This window comes from Malus sylvestris, chromosome 5 (assembly GCF_916048215.2).
Source record: "Malus sylvestris chromosome 5, drMalSylv7.2, whole genome shotgun sequence".
Taxonomy (NCBI): Eukaryota; Viridiplantae; Streptophyta; class Magnoliopsida; order Rosales; family Rosaceae; genus Malus; species Malus sylvestris.
Genome location: NC_062264.1, coordinates 10350190 through 10374553, shown reverse-complemented (window position 1 = coordinate 10374553; position 24364 = coordinate 10350190). Strand labels below are relative to the sequence as shown.

Genomic DNA, 24364 nt, shown 5'->3' with positions numbered 1-24364 from the left:
ATAGATTATTTTAAAGGTTAGAACAAATGGACATTGTAATATCCCACATCACCTAAGGGAGTGGATCCTGTAAGCCTTATATGTATATTCCCATCTCTACCTAGCATGAGGCATTTTGGGAGCTCAATGGCTTCGGGTTCCGTAGGAACTCTGAAGTTAAACGAGTTCGTGCGAGAGCAATCCCATGATGGGTGATCTACTGGGAAGTTCTCGTGTGAGTTCCCAGAAACAAAACCGTGAAGGCATGGTCGGGGCCCAAAGCGGACAATATCGTGTTACGGTGGAGTCGAGCCCGGGATGTGGTGGCGGCCTGGGCCAGGATGTGACAATTTGGTATCAGAGCCAATCCCTGGCTAGATGTGTGCCGACGAGGACGTCAGTCCCTTAAAGGGGGTGGATTGTAACATCCCACATCGCTCAGGGGAGTGGATACTGTAAGCCTTATATGTATATTCCCATCTCTACCTAGCACGAGGCTTTTTGGGAGCTCACCGGCTTCGGGTTCCGTAGGAACTCTGAAGTTAAGCGAGTTCGCACGAGAGCAATCCCATGATGGGTGACCCACTGGGAAGTTCTCATGTGAGTTCCCAGAAACAAAACCATGAGGGCGTGGTCGGGGCCCAAAGTGGACAATATCGTGTTACGGTGAAGTCGAGCCCGAGATGTAGTGACGGCCCGGGTTGGGATATGATAGACATGGTGAATGTTAATCCCACAATAAAGTGTTTTCTATTTATCATTGTTGAGCATCCCTAGTGAGGGGCTCTATATGAGGTTGGAAAAGTAGTAATTTTAGAGCTCCGAGGAATCTTTGGGACTTTATAAAAAATCTCTCCCAATGAGGGGCTATATCTTTTCTTTTGGGCTCTATATGGGGCCATATATTTATTTATATGGGATATATATGGGCTATATATATTTATTTATGTAGTAATTTGATTAAGCAATGGGTTTTTTTTTTTTGTGTGTTAGCTTTTCTTAAATTGATTTTTAGATGTGCTATCTTAAATTTTTTTATGAACCCTTCAACCTAAAAAGTTCAAATTGTGACAAAATTAGATTTCATCACTTATGAATCGTTCGGTAGATTAGATTCTCTTATTTCAAACTCATATGTTGAAAGAAACAAACCCCCACTTCACCCTCTGAAATAATTTGATTTTCACGTATAACATAACAATTTACCTAGCACCAATTGGTAAATTAGGATCATACAGTTTTGAGAAAAATTTATCTGAAAATTTCACCCATCAATGACCATGAACTTTAAATCAATTTGAAATTTTAATTCTTATGGAATTTAAAACAATCATTAATTACCTAAATTGCAAGAAAAATAAGTATGAAAAAAGAATTAAAAAAATAATAAAAGGAGTGTATAAGTGTATTCGCAAGTGGAGGGTTTAGGAATTTGAAAAATTTATCTGAAAATTTCACCCATCAATGACCATGAACTTTAAATCAATTTGAAATTTTAATTCTTATGGAATTTAAAACAATTATTAATTACCTAAATTGCAAGAAAAAATAAGTATGAAAAAAGAATTAAAAAAATAATAAAAGGAGTGTATAAGTGTATTCGCAAGTGGAGGGAGATTGATAGAATTTTGCTCACATGAGTTGCTACTTTTTTTGTGGGACCCACTGTTTTTGGGGGCTAGATATAGCCCGATTTTATGGTACCCAGGAAAGGAAGTTGCTAGCCCCAGTGGTGGATCTAGCCCCATTTTTAGGCTCATTGGCGATGAAATTTCTTGCTAAGGCTGGAAATGTAGTAGTCTCATGGAGGATAAAGCCCCCATTGGGGATGCTCTAAGATTTATGAGTTACACTTTGAAATTTGCACATTCAAATCAACATGGTTTGTGGGGAGTGAGATTGGAAAACTTACTTTTCGTCTAAGTAATTTTTAATTTTTGTTCTAAGTAAAGTAAAGTTAGTATGTGTTATAAAGTAATAATTGTTCCACCTGAGGCTTTACTTAGTAATTGGGCCAATCATGCCTAATCAACAATGATTCTCGCGTCAAACGGTAGAGTCTTGGCATGGAGCAGGTGGTTAGTTGGTTTTGTAGCCTTTTTAGCTCGAGTTAATAAGTCCTTAGAGGTGTTCTACACCTAGTGCCCTAAAGCCTTTGTTTGGGAGTCATTGACCTAAAGCTCATTACATGGGTTGCATAGAAAGCTCAAGGGAATAGACATTGTACAACCACTACTGTTACTAAAAAATAAATATATGAAAGAAAAAAAAAAAGAAAAAACGAAAAAGAAGGAAGGAGAAAAATATATAAAGTTAGTATGTGTGAGGTGTTGAAATAAAGAGGACGAAAGGTAGGGGTTTTAGTTGAGTCTCCTTAACTATGTTGGTTCACTTTACACCAAAGGAAGTTCATGATTTATTTTCTAATTGATTCTAAATGGCTTAGACTCTGTGGTGGGATTAGTTGGAACTTTTGGAAAGATGTTCTGATTTTTTACGTCTTTTATGGATTGCAACTTGAAGGTGAAAATTTGTCTTAAATAATTTTTGTCTAAGTTTCTAGTTAGTTAGTTTTTAATTTGTTTTTGAGTTTTATTTTGCTTGAGGACAAGCAAAAAGCTAAGTTTGGAGATATTCAATGAGTTCATATTATACTATATATTTTACCCTAATCTTAGTTATAAAATTTAAGGAAAACTAATGAAAAGGCTTAAAACCTTTGAGTTTTAACGATAAGGACAAAATAAAGGATAAAGTGAATAGTACCGGGATTGACTTTTTAGTGTAAAAATGTGGTCTTTTGTTAAAGTAAACAGTACTAGGAACTTTTCGTTAAAGTTCCCTATAATTTATTGGTTATTTTGTGAAATTTTGATACTTTGGATTATATTTTCAATGTTGGATATTCGACTTCCTCTAGAGCAAAATGTGAACAAACGGATGAATTTATGAGTGATTCTAATTGGAGGATGTTTGTGAGTTTTTCAAGATGATTGCATCAAAATTTCAGATTTTTCTACCAAGCCGTTTGACCGTGGCGATGAAATAAAGACCCAACGTGCAGCTTTCCCAACTTGACGTTTTTGGACGTTTTGGGCATTTTGAAGGTCAATATGGCATATTTTGAGGAAGATTCCTTATGAGGATTTGTAGGGGACATCTTCAGCTTTCAAAAGAGCCTTTTGGGACCAAATTGGAGTTGATTTGTTCGGTCAAAAGACTAATTTTTTGAGAACTTCGAATTTTAGTTCAAATAGGAAACTTTTTATTTTCTATTTTATTATTTTATTATGCTTCCTAGTTTTATTCTAAGACATTTTAGGGTTTTATTTTGTAGTAGTATAAATAAAGATATTTAGCCATTAGAAAAAAAGAGGAGAATGCAACACTTTGGCTTTAGAGAGCTTTTGACGATTCAAGTTTATTTTCAAGTTTTTTTCTATCCATGTTTTTAATAATATTTTATTTTATGGTTGTTAGTAACTAGTTTCGTTTGTTAGGGCGAGGCCATGAGTCTTAGCCAAAATATGTAGTTTCTTTTCAATTTACTTATGAATTTGTGCATGCAAGTTTTGAATTATTAATCACCGTGTTTGAAACTATCTAATTGTCTTGATGATTGACCACCATTAGGATAGTTAGAAAAGTAATTTGATGCAATTTTGGTGGAGGGCTATCCCTGAAATTGACTAAGGCTTATTGTGGTTAATATGTGTAACTTCTTAGGATGGACGACACGCCTTAAGGGTTATATGGTTTTTAAAAAAGATTTCACAAAACTTAATGAGTCTTGCATGTTCACATTCGATTTGGACACCATAGACGGATTGCATGTTAGATATACGTTCTATGTTGGAGGTTCCAAGTAAGGCATACTTTAAGAAAACCTAACCTTCAAATATGCATGTGTAATTCATAAGTAATTGGAAGAACTACGTAGGATTGTTAAGGTAACGGTGAAACCCTAGTGCTCAAATTTATTTTCAAAACTATTTTCTTTTGTTTTCTTTACTTTCCAAATTTATTTAATTATTTTTAATTAAATTCGTTTTTAATATTTTAGGTAATAATAACAACCTCTTCCAAACTTTGTTTTCAAATAATTAATTAAGATTTGATTTTAACATAAATTATTCATTCAATCCCTGTGGAAAACAACATTGCTTGAGCTGCTATACTACGATGACCTTATACTCTTGCAAGTATTTTTAAGTGTTTTTATTCCTACTTTTGCAGGTGGTAAAAATACCTATCAATATACAAGTTAAAAGTGACTTTGGGTGTATGTAGAAATTTGTTTTTAATCTTTAGAAAGGAAAAATTATCATTACATATTAAGGTATATGAGTAATTAAATATTAAATTTTAATGTGCAATGTATTTAATATTATGCGGAGTTCTAATAAAAAAAGGCCTTTTTTCTTATACCACAATACATCATTTTGTTTTTGTACTTTTGTATGATATACGGTATCCGGTAACTTCGTCCAACAGCTGGCATCAACAGGTTTATTTCGGATTCGATCTGCTACAACAATAATTAAGTGCATTTCTAGAGTTCATGGAAGCCAAACCTCAGTCATAGAAGGTACAAATTTGTGGATAAGCTGAGATAGTAATATTTGATAAATTTTATAAGATCACCATGGTTCACCTAACATCATCGATATTGTACTAACTTAAAAATCTATTAATAGATGTTTAGTTTTATCATAAAAATCTTGATAATATTAGAAGTGTAAACTCTCATATATTATTTTGTTAGTTAGATCCTATTCACCAATTATATTTAGTACAACTTTTGTAGGTCGCTTTCCTTCACGAAGAGACCATGGAAGCCGTACGGGACCCTGCGGGGCAGCTTGAGAACCGCCACAATATCAAGCTGTTGCGACTTAGCATCCATCACTAAGAACCTTGATTCTCCTGTCTTCTCATCGTGCACAAATGACACCACGTATCCATCATCCTCCTTCGCGTTTGGATTCTCCGGCTCTCTAGCAACAAAGAAAGGCTCACCGCCGTAGCAATTTGGTCCGTACATCCTGCATGCCACCGTGCTCTCACCCCCATCGGAGGACACATCTAGATCCAACTTCACCACCCCTGCACACTTTGGCATTGAATGATCATCAGCAAGCATTGTTTCTCCAGGGACAGATCCATACACAAACTTGTTCTTCTTCCCCACGTAAGCCTGATTGATCATCCCGAATTCTATATTCCTTACGGAGATTGGTTGCCTCGTTACGATCCCCGTCTTAAGATTGATCCTCATTTTCTCGACAGACGAGCGGAAGAGATCCCATCTCTCGAAAATGTATTGTGGAGACAATACATTTGGTGCAACCAACACGATCGTATCCTTATCGAGATCGTCTTCTTGATCGTCGTCCCATGCGTTAATGGTGTGTAAAATGTTCAATCCCGGAACATTAAACCACCTCATCTCGGACTCGTCAACTGCGTACCGTGGAAGTACTCCGATCCTAGTCACTTTGGACGGATAAAAAACGACTGGAGATCCACCGGTAGTGATCATTTTGATGGGGTCCAGTGTTAATTGTATGTCAACAAATATGGCATACTTCTTGGTGATTGCAAAGTCGTGGATGATAGATGGACGACGCATAGAGAATATGGGCACGTCCGGGTGCTTTGTCCCGTCTGCATTGAAGCGAAAATAGGTGAGGAATGGAGGCACTGCTCTGTAACGGAAAGCAAAGGTCTCGCCTGTTTCGGGGTCTATCTTCGGATGAGCTGTCATGCCCTCGGAGAGCTTCTGATCAAAATGGTGTCGCCCCATAGTCTGAATATCTCCGTTGGATGTCAACCGCACAGCATAAGGGAGGTCAGACTCGCAAAGCGCGTAGAGACGGTTGCCAAAGAGAATTAAACTGGTGTTGGCCACACCAAAGCCGTTAGCAAGATTGAGATGACCAGCAAGGATTCGAGCAGCAAGAAGAGCCACGTGCATCGTGGAGGCAAGGAGGCCGTTAAAGCTAGAGAAAATGCTGGGAAAGAGAGGATATCCGGCTTCGCGCTCCACAGTGTATTTATAGGTCTTGACGTAGCGCCTACAAAGCATTGCTCGGCCTTGGGAGATCCTGATGGAGTGAAGCATGCCATCGCCGTCGAAGAGGTGATAAGGCCGCCCTTGGGGAAGGAATTGTGGGTTTGGGCCATTGCGAATGTAGGCACCGTCAAGGCACGGTGGTAGAGAGCCTTGTATCAGCTTGCACTCGGTTGGGGGAAGCTCTTCGGTTATAGGAGCATAGTTGTCGGAGAGCACGAGCCTCGGGTCCAATGACGGTCGGAGTAGTGGTGCCTCTATGGAGTTTTTTATGAAGTCATCCAGAGATTGCAAGATCATTGCACATCGCTTCGTACTTGGAGCAATATCATCATCACTATCATTAGCTTTTCTTGCTATAGCTAGTAGTAGTATGCATGGAGAACTAGTGCTCTTCGGAGGTTGTGATTTTCTTGGATTGAGATTAGAAATTGTGCACAGAAAAGAAGAACGCAACGCATCCATAAAAGGGCTGTTAGCAGGAATTTGAGCTAATAAGTATGAACGAGATCCAAGCCAAGTGACACCCCTTTCTGTCGTTAACAGAAAATTTAAATAAGCGAGGTTTAAATCAATTAAATATTTTATCTATTGCAATTTGCAATGGCCCATGGTCCGTCGATTTGTAGTTTATATTCCCAAAAAAAAACCAGAAGATAAGTGTATTTTAATAAATAAATACATAAATAAAAACACACACACACATGTAAGGAAATAAATTAATTGCGAACTTACAATTCACGAAATTCAAACTTAAGTTCTTTTATTTATAAGTGAAGAACAATATCACTGAATTGTAATACCAAGTGGCAAAAATAAACAAAAGAGTTGTTTGGCCATAAATTGTACTCTTTAGGATATTGTACATATAGCTTAAGAGGTATGAACTCGTTTTGAAGTGCTTTGAAAATGAGTGATACTTTTGATGAAATTGATTTTGAATTCTAAAAACACTTTAAGTATTTTTTTGGAAGAAACACTAATTAGCAACATGTTTTAGACCACAATAGCCAGTTGTGAGTAGAGGTGAACATTTTAATGGGTCAATTGCCAAACCCGACCAACCTAATCGAAATATATTGGGTTGGGTCGGTTAATAGAAACAAATTGTTTTGTGCCCGCTGAAGAAATAGTTGATTTGCGGTTTTAAACATTACGATTAGGGGTGGCCACGATTTGGTTCGGTGTGGTTTTGATTTTTACTACAAAATACTAAAGCACGTTAAAAGATTTATAATAATTAATTCATAAGTGGGAAAATATGAGAAAAAAAAATGTAAACGATGATTATCACATCTTCTATGCTTTGACGACGGGTACATTGACATCCTCATTTAGATTTCTAAAATCCTCAAAAGCCTTGTGAACAATGTTATTAAGAGGACTAAAAAAAACGCTACTTAGTATTACGGTCTAGTGGTATTCCTCTTCACTTGTAAGCAAGGTATAAAATATCGATGATATCGGAAATATCGGTAGTCCAAAAACATGGAAATTTCGATGGAAACATCAGGATATTATCGATATCGATAAAAATTGAATAAAAACCACGGAAATTGTAAGAAAAACTTGGAAATTTTTATTGAAACTTTGGAGAATGTTTATTTAGTCAATTATCTATTAGTTTATCAAAAAAAAAATTAGAAGGAAATACATTACATGATAGATTTAATTGATTTAAGTTGATTATACAGCGAACTGACAAACACTATGAGTGTAGAAAATATGTAGTAATTAATGAAAAAAAAGATTAAACACACCATAATAATTTATATATAATGATTTACTACAATATTTTACACTTTATACATTGTTTGGTAAGATACACGAGTGATTTAGTACCATATAAAGTTCCTATGAGGTTCAAATTTTTCACTATCTTCATCATCTCTATGTGTAGATTAAGTTTATTGTGAAGAGTATTCATCAAATGATAAATCCCCAAAATGGTTTTGCATGTAATTGTTAACATGCCACTCATATAAATATAAATATTTTAGCATATTATCACTAAAGCATATGTGATATATCGTGGTTAAAGTGTTGGAGGAGTAAAATGGGAGGGGTTCAAATCCCTTTTGTGTTTTTTTTCCTCCATTTTTTCCTTTTTTTTATTTTTTTATTTTTTTTCCTTCCTTTACATCGATATTTTAGCGATATTACACCGATATTTTGACAAAATATTGATGAAGTGTGAGCGAAATTATTGACATCGCTATTTTTCGATATTATCGTTGATATTTGTACGATATGTACATGGATATGTTCCGAAATATCCGTGATTCGAAAAAACCGAAACATCCTCGATATTTCGTCGATATTATCGATATTTCAAACTATGCCCGTAATAATATATTTGCACAACATACTTGAAGAATAATTTTGTGAAAACATGTTCATTTAAGCAACATCTATAGCATGCAATTAACAATTAAAAGGCGGAATCATGCTTGTATGCACTTAAAACAAAACATTAACCATGAAATTTAAAGCCTAGTAGATTGGTGAACCAAGACTCAACTCAAAACAAAGTGAGTTGAGATTTATACCTTTGTAGATTCCTCTTTGCATAAGCAAAGGCTAATCACCCAAAGAGAGGGCCTTCATTCCTTGCTTCTTAGATCTATGGATTTGGATGGAAGAATATGTTTCTCCAAGTTCTCAAAATAGAGAACCTCTAAGTCTCCACACCAAGGTTAGATTTAAGTAGAAATGAGTGACCTAGAGGAAGTTGGATTGCTAGCTAATCTCCTCTAGGGTGGCCGGCCTCTTTAGAGAGAAATGAGAGTTTTGTGTTCTCATCCTTTCCCAAAAAGAAACCCTAAATGAATTTTGGCTATAAAGTCATATTTATACCTTAATTCATTGGAGTGGCAAACTTGTAAATAAGTCCAAAACCCACTCCATCTCTAAATGGCCGGCCATAGGGATTCATTGGACTATTTGGGCCTTTGTGAATCATTATTCATTAAGTTGTCGTACAACTTAAGTCAATGAACTTGACGTTCGAAGCCCATTGGGCCTTAAGGTCCAAAACTATCCCGAGGTCTTTAACGAACTTATTCGTTTGATTAATTAACATATTAATTAATCCTTGCCATAAATAATTAAACCATTTAATTATTCTTACTCATCTCCGTTGTTTCTTCAATCTCTACCTTACACGGTGTACGATCCATTAGGTTCCTTTTTAGCGAGGCAGTGGGCGATTAAAACTCTTTCAAATCGATTGTGAATTGAAACTTACTTTCAATTCTCCCCTTAGTGTTTATACACGTTTAGGGCTTCCACAAACCAAGAGTGACACCTAGCAGCATATCATGGTTACCCAAGCTAATCAGAAGAGGTGGAGAACCTATTCAGTTTAGGATTACAAATGCAATACGGTCTTTCTCTAATACAATACTCTTGACCACATTGTTTGGTTTGATAGTTTATTCATGTCTACTATCCAATGTGATTCGTGTGCTTATATGATTACCTTGAATGTGATTTGGAACGACTTCCTAAATCTCATTCATACTTTGGCCAAAGATTCTTAATCATATCATAGAGTATTCTCCCTCAAACGGTTTGAAGGTTAGAGATCCCTTGTTGCGCATTCACTTGCCTCCATGGCTAAGTGACTTAACCCCAACGATGCCGTGGACACCCTCGAATGGAGTGACTTTGACACAATCAAAGATCAATGACTTAACCACAAGACAACTATGATGCCTTAGGTCAAAGGACTACTTTGCATTATCCTAACCATGAGTTCTCATGTGACATGAGTATGAGAACTCATCGTTGATCGTGTTCAGTGGACTCATTCGCTATTGAGCACCTACATGCTTGTTTTGATGTCACACACACCAATGACTCGAGACTAGTCACTCTCCCTGAGAGAAGACATAGCACGTACTGATCTTAACGGACTGTTAATGCCCAATTAGCAATCCTATGATCAGGAACGTTTAGGATATGTATACGAAAGAGAATGGTCTCATTAATCTAACTTGTTTAAATCATATTCTCCTAATTACATATTCATTGGACTTATCGTTTAAGCATATAACATTTATATGAGACAGCTTAAACAATAATCTTTGCCCTTAATATTAAACTAGATTAGTTTAACATGTGAAATGTCCGTAAAGTATCATCATATGATTGGTTTTAGGGCACATTTCCAACAATACTTACATCGTGGCTTTGCTTTCTTCTTTAGATCTACTCCAACTTTCGAGTAAAACTTATATTTTAGTTTTTAAATCTACCTTAATCCTGACATATTGCCGCACCCATCATTTCTCTACTACCTTTCTTCCTTCTTCACGTGGGATGTACCGCCCTCATTTTCTATTATTTCTTTCCTTTCCCCCCTTCACTTTGGCACTTTCGCTCACCTTTTTATTTTTTTTGGGTTCTTGAGGTTCTGGTCATTCATCTCCTCATTTCTCTCTTCTCTGCAAGTCTTCTTCCTAGAGCAGACAGACACATACACCCCACTTCCCCATTTCCCCCCTTCCCCAATCCCTCGAACCTTCTCCCTCATTCATGTCCTTGTTTCTTCTCCCCAGGAGCACATACCACCACACCCACACCCGCCGAGCACCGCAGTGGCGCACACTCCGGCGAGCACCATCACCACTTGTGGACCGTTCCTCCTCCCTTTCTCACCTCTCGGCGACCACCATTAGGCAAGGGGATCCATCAAACGGTTTGATTCAAACCCGAGCGGGTTTTGGGATCCGGAGAAAATGGATTTTTCATTTCCGACGACGGAGACGCAGATCTTGGGTCTGAGCCTGGATTGCAGAAAGAGATCTGGGCAGCTACGACGACGCAGCCTCGGCTGCCTTTCCGACGACGGAGCCACGACGATTGTTTCGATAATATCACGATATTTTGACAACAATTAGGGGGATACGTGGGAAAATATTGGTCTCTCTGAAAAACGATAATATCGGCGATATTTCGCCGATATTATCGATATTTTAGTCATTGCTTGTAAGTGAGAGGACTTAGATTTGATTCTCGCCAAAGACGAATTAGAACTATATTATTGCTAACCCATTATGAGACTAAGCCCACCCATTCTCCTTTAGTGTAGATAACATCGTTTGTTCACAAAAAAAAAAAAAAAAAAAAAAAAACATAACAAACAATGTACAAGTGTGAAAAAAAAATACAAACACTCGTAATTTCATTCTCTATGCTTGAACACTGGTTACATCGTCGTTTGAATTTTTGAACTCTCCTAAAAACAGTGTTCATGAGGGTTCAGAGGGTCTTAAAAATTCAAACGACGATGTTCTCACTGTCAAAAAGTAGAGGAGGCGATCAAGAGCGTTTGCATATTATTTCCCATTTTTTCCATTTGTAAATTCATTATTATGATTTTTTTTAATGTGTTTTGGTATTTTGTAAGAAAAATCAAATTATTTAAAAATTCATAATAAGCCATCAAAGTTGACCATTCATGACCCTCAATCGTTGTATACCCTTGTTAACCGGTGTTGAACGTTCACCATTGTTGACCAACAGTAAGGATTTGATCTCCCTTATGTGAGACTAAGGGGTCCTATTCAATTGAGATTTTGAGGGATTTTAATTATTTTAATGAATATAGGGGTATTCAATCAGGAATTTAAGATAATTTATTAAAATCCTTAGAAATCCGGGTGTATTCAATTAGAATTTTAAAGAAGTTTATAACATTTCAGGTGTATTCAATTAGAATTTGAATTTAAAGAATTTGGTAAAGTTGAAGAATTCGAGGGAATTAGAGAGATTTTATAATGTATTTTAAGTATTCACAAATCTCACCTCTCCCCATGAGATTTCTAGGGTATTGAATTAAAATTTTACATAGAATCTCTATAAATTAGTTAAACTCTATAAAAATCCATGGATTTATAAATCCATTAAAATCTCTCTAATTCTCAATTGAATACACCCCCCTAAGTTCTATGGCTATTCTAGTAAGCTTCTTTTTTCGGCTTACCTGCAGATAAATTTGTAACGAGTTCTTAACAGATGACTCGATAATGATGTGATTAGTTAATTTGTTGACTCGAAATCCGTTATTTTTCAAGATGTTTCATGTCAAGTTAATCAGTTGTGCAAAAAATTATCAAGTTTAACCAAATTCTTTCTATTAATTGCTTGCTCCAGCCTCCCCCGCTCAATATTTATTTGTTTCACCAAATCCCTTCAAATAATTGCGTGTCCAGCGTCCACCACTTCAAGATTTATTTTTTTATTTCTTCACCAAATCCCTTCTATTGATTGCTTGCTCCAGCCTCCACCGCTTCAAGATTTATTTTTTGTTATTTTTTTTAATTTTTGATACGAAAGATTTGCTTTTCTGGATCATTTTATTCTCCCCTATTTGAGCGGAATCCCGTTCTTCACCTTCAGATCCCACTTTTCTGTATATGCATCATGCATCATCAGAAGTCAATATGTTTTTCAAATTGATCTCACTATGTATTGAAACGTGATTTTACCTCATTTTTTGTGCATATTTATGGGTGATGAGTTTTTAGCGAACAATGAAGTTACTAAGCCAAAAATGAGAGAAATGTACCAGGCTTCTTGATCATTAAAACCGACCTGTCAAATAATGGGTCGGTTTGTTCATTTGTTTGGGCGGGTTAAGGGCATTATTATAAGAATTCTCACCTAGCGCCTAAACATCTGCTTCGATTAGTCCTTAAACATTTAAAAAATTAAGAAAGTATATCTAGACTTGTTTATGCGTTCGCCTAGTCCGTCTAAACCCACTTAGGTTGCAACTCTGAATTAGACATAAAATCGATTACTTTCGTTTTACATTTTTTTTTTCTTCTAATAAAATGTAAGAGACTCATTGAATACTTAGATGAACACTCATTATAGTGGAGCCTAAAATAATCCCAAAAATTCTAGAGGTGACATGTGGACTTTTGCTCAAGAAAGATAAAATTGCCCTTATTAAATGGGCAGACTTCTTAGATACTCTCACGAGTAACTTGGCACCCTTGAAGGTCCATGCAACTGAATATGACTGTCCACAGCTCATCTGCCCATGACAAGTAAAAGTCAAAGCAATAAGATAAGGTTTAATAACCCAAATCCCATATTTAATACATTTCCAATTGAAAATTGACTCCATTTAAGTAAATAATCTCTATTTAAATCAATTAGGGATATTTACACCATTATCTCAAGATATTATTTCCTATTTTAATATCTTGAGAATATTCTCTCCATAAACATTGGGCAATAGAATGATGTCATGTGTAGGGTAAAACTCTAACACCATGGCTGGCCATTACCCTATATATACCTCAATCTCTACCAAATTTCGGTAAGCTTTTGTTACCACTAAAAGCCCCAAACACTTACTATTTTCAAAGAAACTAACTTAGGCATCGAATATTCATTGGTCTAACCCCTCACCTCGTGGGCGTGTGAGGCTTAGGTCCTTGATCAACGGTGTTAATTGTTTTGCAAATGCATTTTCGTCAAGACTGAAAATGGCAGAAAGTTGCATCGACAATTATATGTTTGTTCCCCATGTTTTCAATACGTTCTAGTACTTTATGATCTATATGTCATTTTATTTTGTAATTTATATATACAATTATGGGTTTTAGTATACATAGGCACTTATTTTCACAACATATAATAAATGTACTTAAATCCGCCTAGTTCGCTTAAACCCCGGTCTAACTACCTAGGCGCTAAATCCCAATCTGCTGCCCGACTAACGCCTAACGTGTTTTAGAACGTTTGTTATGCATGTTATTGGACTGACCAACGGTTCTAGAGCTCAACCCGAAACGACTCGGCCGATGGCCACCTTTACTAGCAGCAGCGGTTTAATTAAGGAATTTTTGGCATAGGATGTGGCTAACAAGAAAAATTAAGGGACAGGGCGACAAATGCAAACTGAACAGCATATCATATTGTTTGCCTATGTAAACATAAGTTGGTGAACTGAGGCCAACAATCATATCAGGGCTAACTTGTACAAACCCTGGATATATAAACCCAAATGTTTTCATATGAAATTATAAACAAAAATGTTACTTTTATCATATATTTGTATCATTTTTTAATAGAAATAGAGTCCACATGTGTTAGTGAATCGTACCTCTATTATAGAAATGGTATAGATATATGGTAAGTGTAATATTACTTAATTATAAATAGATGCCACAATTTTTATCTTTTAAAAATTGAGGAAGTATTTGAACAGAAAAGAAATTTGTCCAAGGGCATTTTTGTAATCAAACTGGTTTTGATTCCGACCCTTGACAGCAGTAAACAGTTGTAACGTGAGTCACCTTTATTTTCATTCCGATCCTTGACTGTTAGTAAACAGTGCAATGAGAATGCCTGATTTTGATTCCTGCAACTCTTTGCAATGGTTCTTTTCTAATTTTTAAATCCAAACCTAAAATTTCCATTCAATACTAAATTTTTGTGTCAAAGATGTCACATATAAATATCAAATTTTTAAGGGCTTCATGAATCCCTGATACCTAATGATTCATTGATTCTAGTCCACCCACAAATTATACAAACTGGGCGACGAAGACATTCTAATGTGTTGCGCAAGAACATTTTTGAGACAAAAAAACACTTTGTCGCACTAATAGCGCGTTTACTAATTCGTAATCAAATTGAGAGGATTTGGATTGAGAAGGAATTGGATTAAGGAGGAATTGAAATGAGGTGGAATCAGAATCAGATTCCTGTTGAAGTTGTTTACTAAAACTGTTCGGAATCGGAATAAAATTCCATAAAGCTGTTTACTAATTCAGCAGAATCGGAATATAAACCAGTATGATTACTAAAATGCCCTTGTCTCAAATCAAATATTTTATATACTTTTTTGTAATAAAATTTGATATAGTATATAATAGTAAGAAAAAATTAAATTGCTTTTTTATTTCACAGACATACTAAAATGATTTTGTTTATTTTTTTTATAAATTTAAGTATTGACTTTAATATCTAAATTTTCTCGCTCAAGTTGTAGTTTTTTCTCTTCGGCATATGTATGAAGTTGTGCATAATGTGAATGAACATAGAATTATGCTTAATGAGCTAGTAGCACATGCAACGAGGGGAAAATAAGTCTAGGGTTAAAAGGATAATCTTGGAAATAATGAAAGTAAGTGAGGGCATAAAGGGAAAAAAATTATCATTCCGATTGCTTGGGCAATCCGGAATCCAAATACCTTGTATATGTTGGGAATCCAAATCCTCCAATTTCAGGAATTGGATTCCATTTTTTGTGTGGGCCCCACGCACTTTTGATTCCTCCCAATTTTAGTAAACACAAGTATAATTCGTAATCGGAATCAGATTCCTTATTCTCATTCCGATTACGGGTTAGTAAACGCGCTATAAATGTGAAGGTACAAAGGCATTCATGGTGCAAGGGTTAAAACCATGACAACATGCCATCGCCTTAATGAAATCGCGACAAGAACAAATTGTTACACATGACTTTGCACGACCAGAGCTTTTGTTGTGCAAACATTGATGCAAGGAAATTTCGCCTATCATATTTCATTTTCAAGTAATTTGAATATTATTAAATTATAAGCTATTTGTCATTCATGGTCTTGCATGACAAAGATCTTCCTCGTCGCGCAAATATTTTTATTTATTTTTATATATTTTAACAATTTATTTTTAATTACATAATTTATTTAAATTATTATAATTAAATTAAAAAAATGATTGATAAACAAATAAAAATGATTTTTTAATAATATATATATATATATATATATATATATATATATATATATATATATATATATATCTATGAAAATGTACGTACAAGCTAGGAAAAAATTAATAATATCTAAATTTAAAAGAAAAACAAAAAAATTAAATCGTCAAGGTTTATTGCATTGGCCAGTTGTGTATTTGCTGGGTGGAGCAGCTGAGAGGTCAAGGGTGTATGAGTAGCAGCTGGTGGCTGGGGAAATAAATGTCAGACAACTGAAAGGCGTGTAAGATTTGGCTCATCTTAATGTCTTATGCCACCAATTGGGCATTCTGGGCTACAAGCTGCTGCTTCAAATCCGCAACTTCCTGCATCAACGTGGCGACCTATCCCGTGCTCTGTCTGGAATAGGAAGTAGTAATGTCATGATGGCGCACATTCCCTATCCCTGGCGAATTGCTTACTACTAGGTTGGATCAGATGTTAACTTGTGGGGGCACCATTTGTTTCTAAGACAACCTTACCCGGCCTACGACCGAGGGTTTGATCCAGAGTGTTAATTAGAATCTAAAGAGTTGCATCCTCGGTCGGAGTGCATCCTCGATTGGGGTTTTCAAGGGAAGTTGTGATGCCACCTCTTGGAGAACCGAATGACTCTTCTCCACCATAGTAGCCTGTAATAATAAAAACAAACATATTAATATTTAATTAATATTAATACTATTTATAAATTTAAGAATTACATAACCAAGTTCATTTGGAGCTGCTCAGTGATCTCATTGCCCAGTGGAACATTAACTTCCTTAAACATGTTGATCTCCGGGAACTTAGAACCCGCCTGAAAAAAAATATTAACAAATATATTATTAATTCTAATAGAAATTAATATGTATTCCAATTTAAAATTAATATACTTTTACCTAACGTCGCTCCTCCAACCTATAGGAGAAGCACCTCAAATCGGAGTAGTGAAGAAATTTCTTTTTCGACCTATTTATCTTGTTTGCCTTCGCTCTTTTCTGTAAAACTCAAAATAAACGTATTAGTGCGTACATGAAGGAAAATATTTTGAAAACTAAGTTCATTTGAGCAACATACATAACACTTAACAATTAAATGGCGGTAGCTGAAGCATGTGCACTAAAAAACAAAACTTGAACCAAGACTTTCAAAGCCTAGTAGATGTGAACCAAGACTCAACTCAAAATCTAAGAGAGAGTTGAGATTTCTTTATACCTTTGAAACACCTCTTTGCTTAGCAAAGGTTAGTCACCCATGTGAGGGCCTTCTTTCCTTTGTCTCCTTGCTTCTTGGCTCCATGGATATGGATGGAAGAAATTTGCTTCTTGGCTCCTTGGCTCCATGGATTTGGATGAAAGAATTGGTTCTCCAAAATTTCCCAAGGTAGGGGACCTCTAATTTTTCAACATCAAGGATGAATGAAGAAGAAGGTGAGTGACCATAGGAGAAGAATATTGCTAGCTATTTCTCCTAGGGAGGGCCGACTGTCTAGAGAGAAAAGAGAGAGTGTTGTTCTATCTTTTCATCCTTAGAATCACCTAATAAGGATGGAGCAAAGATACCTCTTCTATGCTTTCAACTTTTGTGCGCATATTGGACCAAAAGGTCTTTCCTCTCTCTATGGTCGGTTTTCCCAAGCCTTATGGGTTGTATTGGACTTCTTGAATTTTTGGTTGTTAAGTTGTCATACAGCTTAAGTTAATGGGCTTGTCAATTTGAAGCCCATTGGGCCTTAAGCCCCAACACTAACTCAAGGTTTAAAAACAAACCTATTCATTTGATTAATTAACATATTAATTAATCTTTACCATAAACACTTAAAATATTTATTGTCCTTACTCATCTCCTTTAAATCCTTCAACTTTTACGGTGTGCAATCCATTAGGTTGTTTTTAGCGAGGTAGTGGGTGATTAGAACTCTTGAAATCGATTGTGAATAAAAACTAACTTTCAGTTCTCCCTTTAATGATTAACCACGTTTAGAGCTTCCATAAACCATGAGCGACACCTAGTAGTATGTCACGACTACCTAAGTTAATCAGAAGAGGTTGGAGAACCTATTTAGTTTGGGATTACAAATGCAATACAGTCTTTTCTCTAATACAATACTTTTGATCACATTGTTTGGTTTGATAGTTTATTTATGTTTACTATCCAATGTGATTCTCTTGTCTGTATGATTACCTTGAATGTGATTTGGAACGACTTCCTAAATCTCATTTCTTAATTATATTAGAGAGTATTCTGCCTTAACGATTTGAAGGTTAGAGATCCCTTGTTGCGCATTCACATACCTCTACGGTTAGGTAGCTTAACCCCAACTATGTCGTGGACACCCTTTGATGGAGTGCCTTTAACACAGTTAAAGATCAAGGACCTAACCACAAGACAACTATGATGCCTCAGGTTAAATGACTATTTTGCATTATCATACTCATTAGTTCTCATGTGACATGAGTATGAGAACTCCTTGTTGATCTCGTTCAGTAGAATCATTCTCTAGTGAGCACCTACATACTTGTCTTGGTGTCAGTCACACCAATGACTCAAGACCAATCACTCTCCCTGAGATAAGACATATCATGTACTAATCTTAACGGTTCATCAATAACCATTAGCAATCCTATGATCAGGAACATTTAGGATATGTGTACGAAAGAGAATGATCTCATGAATCTAATTTCTTTATATCACATTCTTCTAATTAAATATTCCTGGACTTATTTTTCAAGCATATAACATTTATATCAGACGACTTTAAATAGATAATCTTTGCCCTTATATTAAACAAGTTTAGTTTAACTTGTAAAATGTTCGTAAAGTATCGTCAAATGATTGGGTTTAGAACACATTTCCAACAGTATATTAATAAAAAAATTATTGAAATAATATTAAAATATCATAAAATATTAATAACATATTGCTAAAATATTATTAATATATATTATACTTACGACATATTTAGTGTCCTGAAAATGTGAACACAACCACGCCTTCTCCTCTGGGCAACCCACCAACTCCCTAGGGTAGCCAACTACGAGAGCGGTCTCCAGATCACAATATAATTGATAATGGTGTGGAGGTCGCCCTTCCACTGAGTGTACCGACTTGAGAAGATCATGTAGATTTTCTGGTCAGCATTGAAGTCCTCAAGATCATAGAGATGCCGCGAATTTTAAAAATATTTAAATAGTAAATATTTTTAGGGGTGTAATATCCACACATCTTTTTTTACTTCTCACACACCCTTCTAATTTTTGGTCGTCGGATCGGATGAATTGAAGACGGTCAAAGGATAGAAATTAACAAGGGGTGTGTGAAAAGTAAAAAAGGGTGTGTGGATAGCACACCCCTATTTTTAGTATTTGTATACTGTATTAAAAAAGTAGTAATAGAAGTTGAGAATACTAAACGACAACCCATGCATCATGTCCTTCTTGGTCTCCTCCGGCACTGCTCTCCAAGACTCCCACTGCATAGGGCAATGGCTCTGAATAACGGCCCAACGTCGAAGGTCAACGTGCTATGCTGCTTGTTCGTAGCAGCTGCATGAGGTTGAGGATCCCATGTAATCTTGATCTTGTCGTTCATGGTCTGTGTCACCTTGGCAGTTTTCAGCAGTCTAAATAGCTCTCTAGTATTTTTCCAAATTGCAAAACAAAAAAATTTAAGGTCAAAACCAACTTAATATTTTACTGAAAATTCGGCAGGACCTCTCCTAAAATTAAAACATTTCCCAAAACTTGCAAACAACAATATAACAATAAAACACATCCAGCCAACATTTCCAACACATACTTATTTCAAGAGTGATCGTGCTTGGTATATCCACGATGGGTGATCACTACCTAGTTGTCACATCCTGGCCCGGGTCCACCACATCCCGGGCCTGCTCTAGCACCGCAGCATAATATTGTTTGCTTTGGGCTTACCATTCCCTCACGGTTTTGTTTTTGGGAACTCACGAGCAACTTCCCAGTGGGTCACCCATCCTGGGAGTGTTCTGGCCTCCTTCTCGCTTAACTTCGGAGTTCTTATGGAACCCGAAGCCAGTGAGCTCCCAAAAGGCCTCGTGCTAGGTAGGGATGGGAATATACATTTAAGGATCACTCCCCTGGGTGATGTGGGATGTTACACTAGTATCATAGGATAGGGCCTTACTTGGTTAATTCATGATAGGGGACCATACATATTTTAAGGGTGACATGCTTGGTAAATCCGCGATGGATGACCCTTCTATCTAGCATTTATGGAGTGGTCGTGTTTGGAAAATTCGTGATGCGTGATTGCTTCCTAGTTGGATTCCATGAGTGGTTCAAAATCCCAACCCTTGTTCTGTTCCGCTGAGTTAGTCTGGATATAACAACTCGTCCCTAATTTTATGACTATATAAATTTTAAAAGTGTGAAATTACGAAAATGACCTTTGAGGCGAGATTGTTGACTTTTGTTGACCGTTATTTCGTGACGCGCATGATATATTATTTTATAGTATTCTTGAAGAACTCAACGGTATGAACGCGTAGGCACAAGCAAAATCGAATTCAGAGTGACGACGAAGATTTTACGGAACTACGAATCCGAAAAATACTTTTGTTAAAATTGCTATTGTATATTTTATATATTTTTCGTAATTATTATATTATTATTTTAAATATTCTTTTGATTAGATATTTTAAATATTTTATAATTTTTTTGGCCCGTAGGGCCTACATCCACCAAACTCTCCACTCTTCTCCTGCGATGTGTCTTCCTTCTTATCTCTTCTCCGTCTCTCTCATCTCTCTCAGCTCGCTCTTTCTCTTCTCTCTCACCTCTCTCGAGTCTTTCCTCTGCAACATCAATGACAACACCACTGCCACCACACACCATTTCCTCAGGCAAGCTTCGCCAAACCAACACATGGATCCTTTCTCCCTCTTGTTTGTCTTTATCTATCACACTCTCTGCTCACGGCTACGAAGCCGAACTCCATTTGAATCAGAGAGGATTCTGGCAAGGACACGACGAATTTTACCAAGGTAAGTGTCGGGACCACTTGATTTGCCTTCCTTGTCTTATTTTAATGATGATTGATGATAGGAGCATATTTATGCGCCTTAGTTAGCTAGTTCTTATGCATGTTTGTTATGTGTTCTTAGTTTAAAGTAGTCTTTTAAGCTAGTTTCATGTGTTTTCAGGTTTTAAGGGCATATTACATAAAATGATGCAATTTGGAGCCTTTTGGAGCAAAATAGAGCTTGGAATGGAAGTCACATACTTGAAGCCAAGGGAATGGACGAGAATGAAGATTTGAAGATTTGAGGAGTCCTAGTTGAAGAAGGATTCCTAATCAACGAAGGAGTCCTAGTTGAAGAAGGATTCCTAATCAACGAAGGATTCCTAATTGAAGAAGGATTCCTAATCAACGGAGGAGTCCTAGCTAAGGATGGATTCCTAGAAGGATGAGGATTCCTACTCAAGCAAGGTTTCCTACTTGACGAAGGAGAATTAAAGTCAAAAAATCAGCTCAAGTGAAGAAATCTTATCCAAAACATCATCCATAACTTTATCTTAGCTTATCTTATCCAAACAAACCTTATCCTATCCTATCTTATCCAAATCTGAATTCATTGATATTTTAGCTGCAAAGTGGGGTTCCTAACTAGATTAGAATGCTTAAAATTAGATTTCTAGAAGCCCTATCCCTGCACACATAAGGTGCCGCACCTATCCCCTTTCTAGAACTTGTTTTCCTTGCCTTGCAAGGCTTTCTAGAAGCCTTATCCACCCTATCCCTTACCTGCCGCACCTAGGAGGCCTTTTCCCATTCAAAATCTGATTGTTTTAAGCCTTTTCCTGATGGGTTTTAATTATACAAGTCCATATCTGATTCACCTAGGGTTTTAAGTGCCTATATATACTCATATAAACCCCTAGATCAGATCACCACCTCTCATACACATCAATTCACGCCAGAAATCATTCCTTGCTCTCTGCCGCACCCTTCCACCACCATATTCCATATTTTCTGCCCTAAATCATCCCTAGCCGCACCACCCATCAACCCTAAACACCATCACACATCCCCCATCCATTCTACGCCATCCATAACCCCAAAGAACCTGTCCAAAGTCCAAGTGCCTCAGCAAGGAGGAAGGGAGACTCGTGGATGCACCTGCTGTCCAAATTGGATCGTCTAGGTGTTTTCTTTCCTTGGTTTTTAATGTCTAAATTTATGTATCTTTGCTTTGCGAGTATGAGGAACTAAACCCCCCTTGGCTAGGGGGGGATTCGAAACCATGATTATGATTGCTATATGATTTGATTACTTCTAATTGCGTTTCATAAGTTGTGGATTCAATTTACTTATCTATATGAATTAAAACTGATTTGTGTATGTTGGTTGAGAGTGCACGCTTAATTTTCATGCATAAGTTTGATGCTAGAATGTAAGGGAGTTTCTCCTAATAGTTATGAACTTATATTCATAAGTAGTAAAAGTTGTTGATCACAATTGCGTTAAGTGAATTCTTGGCATAAGTTTCATGCGCTTTCATAATTACGAGTGCCTCGTCAATACTTATGATTTCCATTGAACGTAATGATCTTTGATTGTATCTCTATTATGCGCTTTCATGTAGGGAACTTTTGAGGAATAATTTGGTTGCGATGCGCTTTTTCCATCCAATTCATTGATATAAGGGAAATCTGAAAGTTAATTTAAGCGGACCTAATTAACTTGGAGTGTTGAGTATTCATGGTTTATTGAATTGCAATTAGAAATCGTTTTGTATGCAAGTATAACATGTGTGGAGAAGAACCCCTTAGCTAGCCTTCCATCCATTCTCTTTCACCAAATTCGTTTTAAAATCTGCTCTAGTTTACAAAGTTTTGTTTTGTTTTTAAATTTGTCCAAAATCAATCCCCCTTTACTTTGTTGAGTCATAGTAGTTAGAAATCACTTTAGTTTGTGTTTTTAAGTGTCTTAAGTCAAGTTAAAACCAATTTTCGTCCAAGTTGTGTTTATTGTTCAAAACTGCCCAGATTGTGGTTTTATGGCAGTTTTGAGTGTTTCTGGGCTGTTTTGAGTCTTTAGGTTTGTTTTAGTGTTTTAGAGTTTAGTTTTGCTTTCTTTGAGTCTAGTTTAGTGTTTTAAACTTGTTTTTACGTATTTGAGTCAGTGTTCAAGTGATTTAGCAATCCCTCCTAATCCCCGGTCTAGAACGATCCCTACTTACATACTTTGCTACAATTGATAAAAAGAGGGTTTAATTTGAGTGCTAGTTAATATCATATCAATTGAGTCATTATATGTGTGTTTTTGCAACGTTTTGGTGCAGAAATACCTCGGGGAAATATACTCCAATTTTCTGGCGAACCATCTGAGCTTTGCAGGCTTTTTTTCCGGCTAATCTCGACCCTGGCTTGACGTGATTTTTGGTATAAAAAATTTCTCCTCTCTCTGAGCTTCAAATCCATATATAAATTACTAAGTTTGGATGTATTTCGAGCTTGATTGGAGCTCTAGGATTTGTTGCCCAATTTCAACTTTCTCCTTGCTAGGTCCAGAGAGCGCTGTGCGACCCGCGTGTCCAAATAGGTCAACCCGATCCGATGCAAAAATAAATAAATAAAAGATCCAAAACCCAGATCCGGATCCGAATCCAGGATCCACCCCAGCCCAATTCCAAAATGGATCCGGAATATTCCTGGAATATTCTTGAAATATTCTTTGAAATATTTCTTATGTTGACTTTTTCGAAATTTTCTCGAAAACCTTCTTAGGCTAATTTCGACGTCTCGAGTTTGTTTTTAACATCCATTTTGTGAAATTCTGAAGTTTTAACGTAGTTGACCGGCTCGGTGTCTCAGTTGACTTTTTAGGGTTGACCATTGACTTTTCTTTGACTTTTTACGAAAATTGCCCGGGACTCTTCTTAGCGTATTTCGACGCCTTAATTCCAAATCCGCACTCTGTTTTCTCAAATTTAGTTTTTTTAGTTGAGTTTTACTAATGGGTCCCAATATTATGCTTAGGTGTGATTACTATCGGAGACGCCGACTTTCCTAGTTCGAATGGCTGCGACCTTGCAAGTATCTGTGAGTGGGTCTTTTCTTTTATATAGTATATATTTTTGTTTAGTTTTCACATATATATTTAATAATGAATTTTCTACGTGATTGCCATAATTAAATCAACGTTTATAAGAAAGGTCATAATGTTGAGAGTTATGAAATTATTCTGAATCCTGCATAATGCATATGTATGTGTACTGTTATGGGATGCCTTAATTATATTTGCAGCCATGAATAGTGTTATGTTGACTCGAATTATCGATTTACCGTTGCATGATCATATTTACGTTATTTGCTCATTGTGTGCTGCATTGGTGTTAGTACTAGCCCGAGCCAGGGCTAGGGCTGTCTTTCACGTGTATGTTCACATGGCACTATACGCTCATTTTGGATCCATTGTAGGTTCCAATCATGTCCTAGATTGCAATAGGCAATTAGGACTCGTATGTGATGCACATAGCGCCGGTCTTCACGTGATTGTAGTACTAGAGTGTAAATCATTATTACACCTAGTCT

General features: G+C 36.4%; 1 protein-coding gene and 1 long non-coding RNA gene across 2 annotated transcripts; one reads left to right on the top strand and one right to left on the bottom strand.

The window, feature by feature from the left end:
* Positions 1 to 4738: 4738 nt before the first annotated feature.
* Positions 4739 to 6532, bottom strand: LOC126621234 (probable carotenoid cleavage dioxygenase 4, chloroplastic). The gene has a single exon (XM_050289637.1). It carries the CDS (start codon positions 6515 to 6517, stop codon positions 4769 to 4771), a length of 1749 nt encoding a protein of 582 aa, XP_050145594.1. The 5' UTR covers positions 6518 to 6532; the 3' UTR covers positions 4739 to 4768.
* Positions 6533 to 20579: 14047 nt separating this feature from the next.
* On the top strand, positions 20580 to 24120 carry LOC126623562 (uncharacterized). Its single transcript, XR_007623802.1, has 3 exons — positions 20580 to 20811; positions 23113 to 23212; positions 23810 to 24120. It is a non-coding gene; the product is annotated as an uncharacterized LOC126623562 (long non-coding RNA).
* The last annotated feature ends 244 nt before the right edge of the window (positions 24121 to 24364 follow it).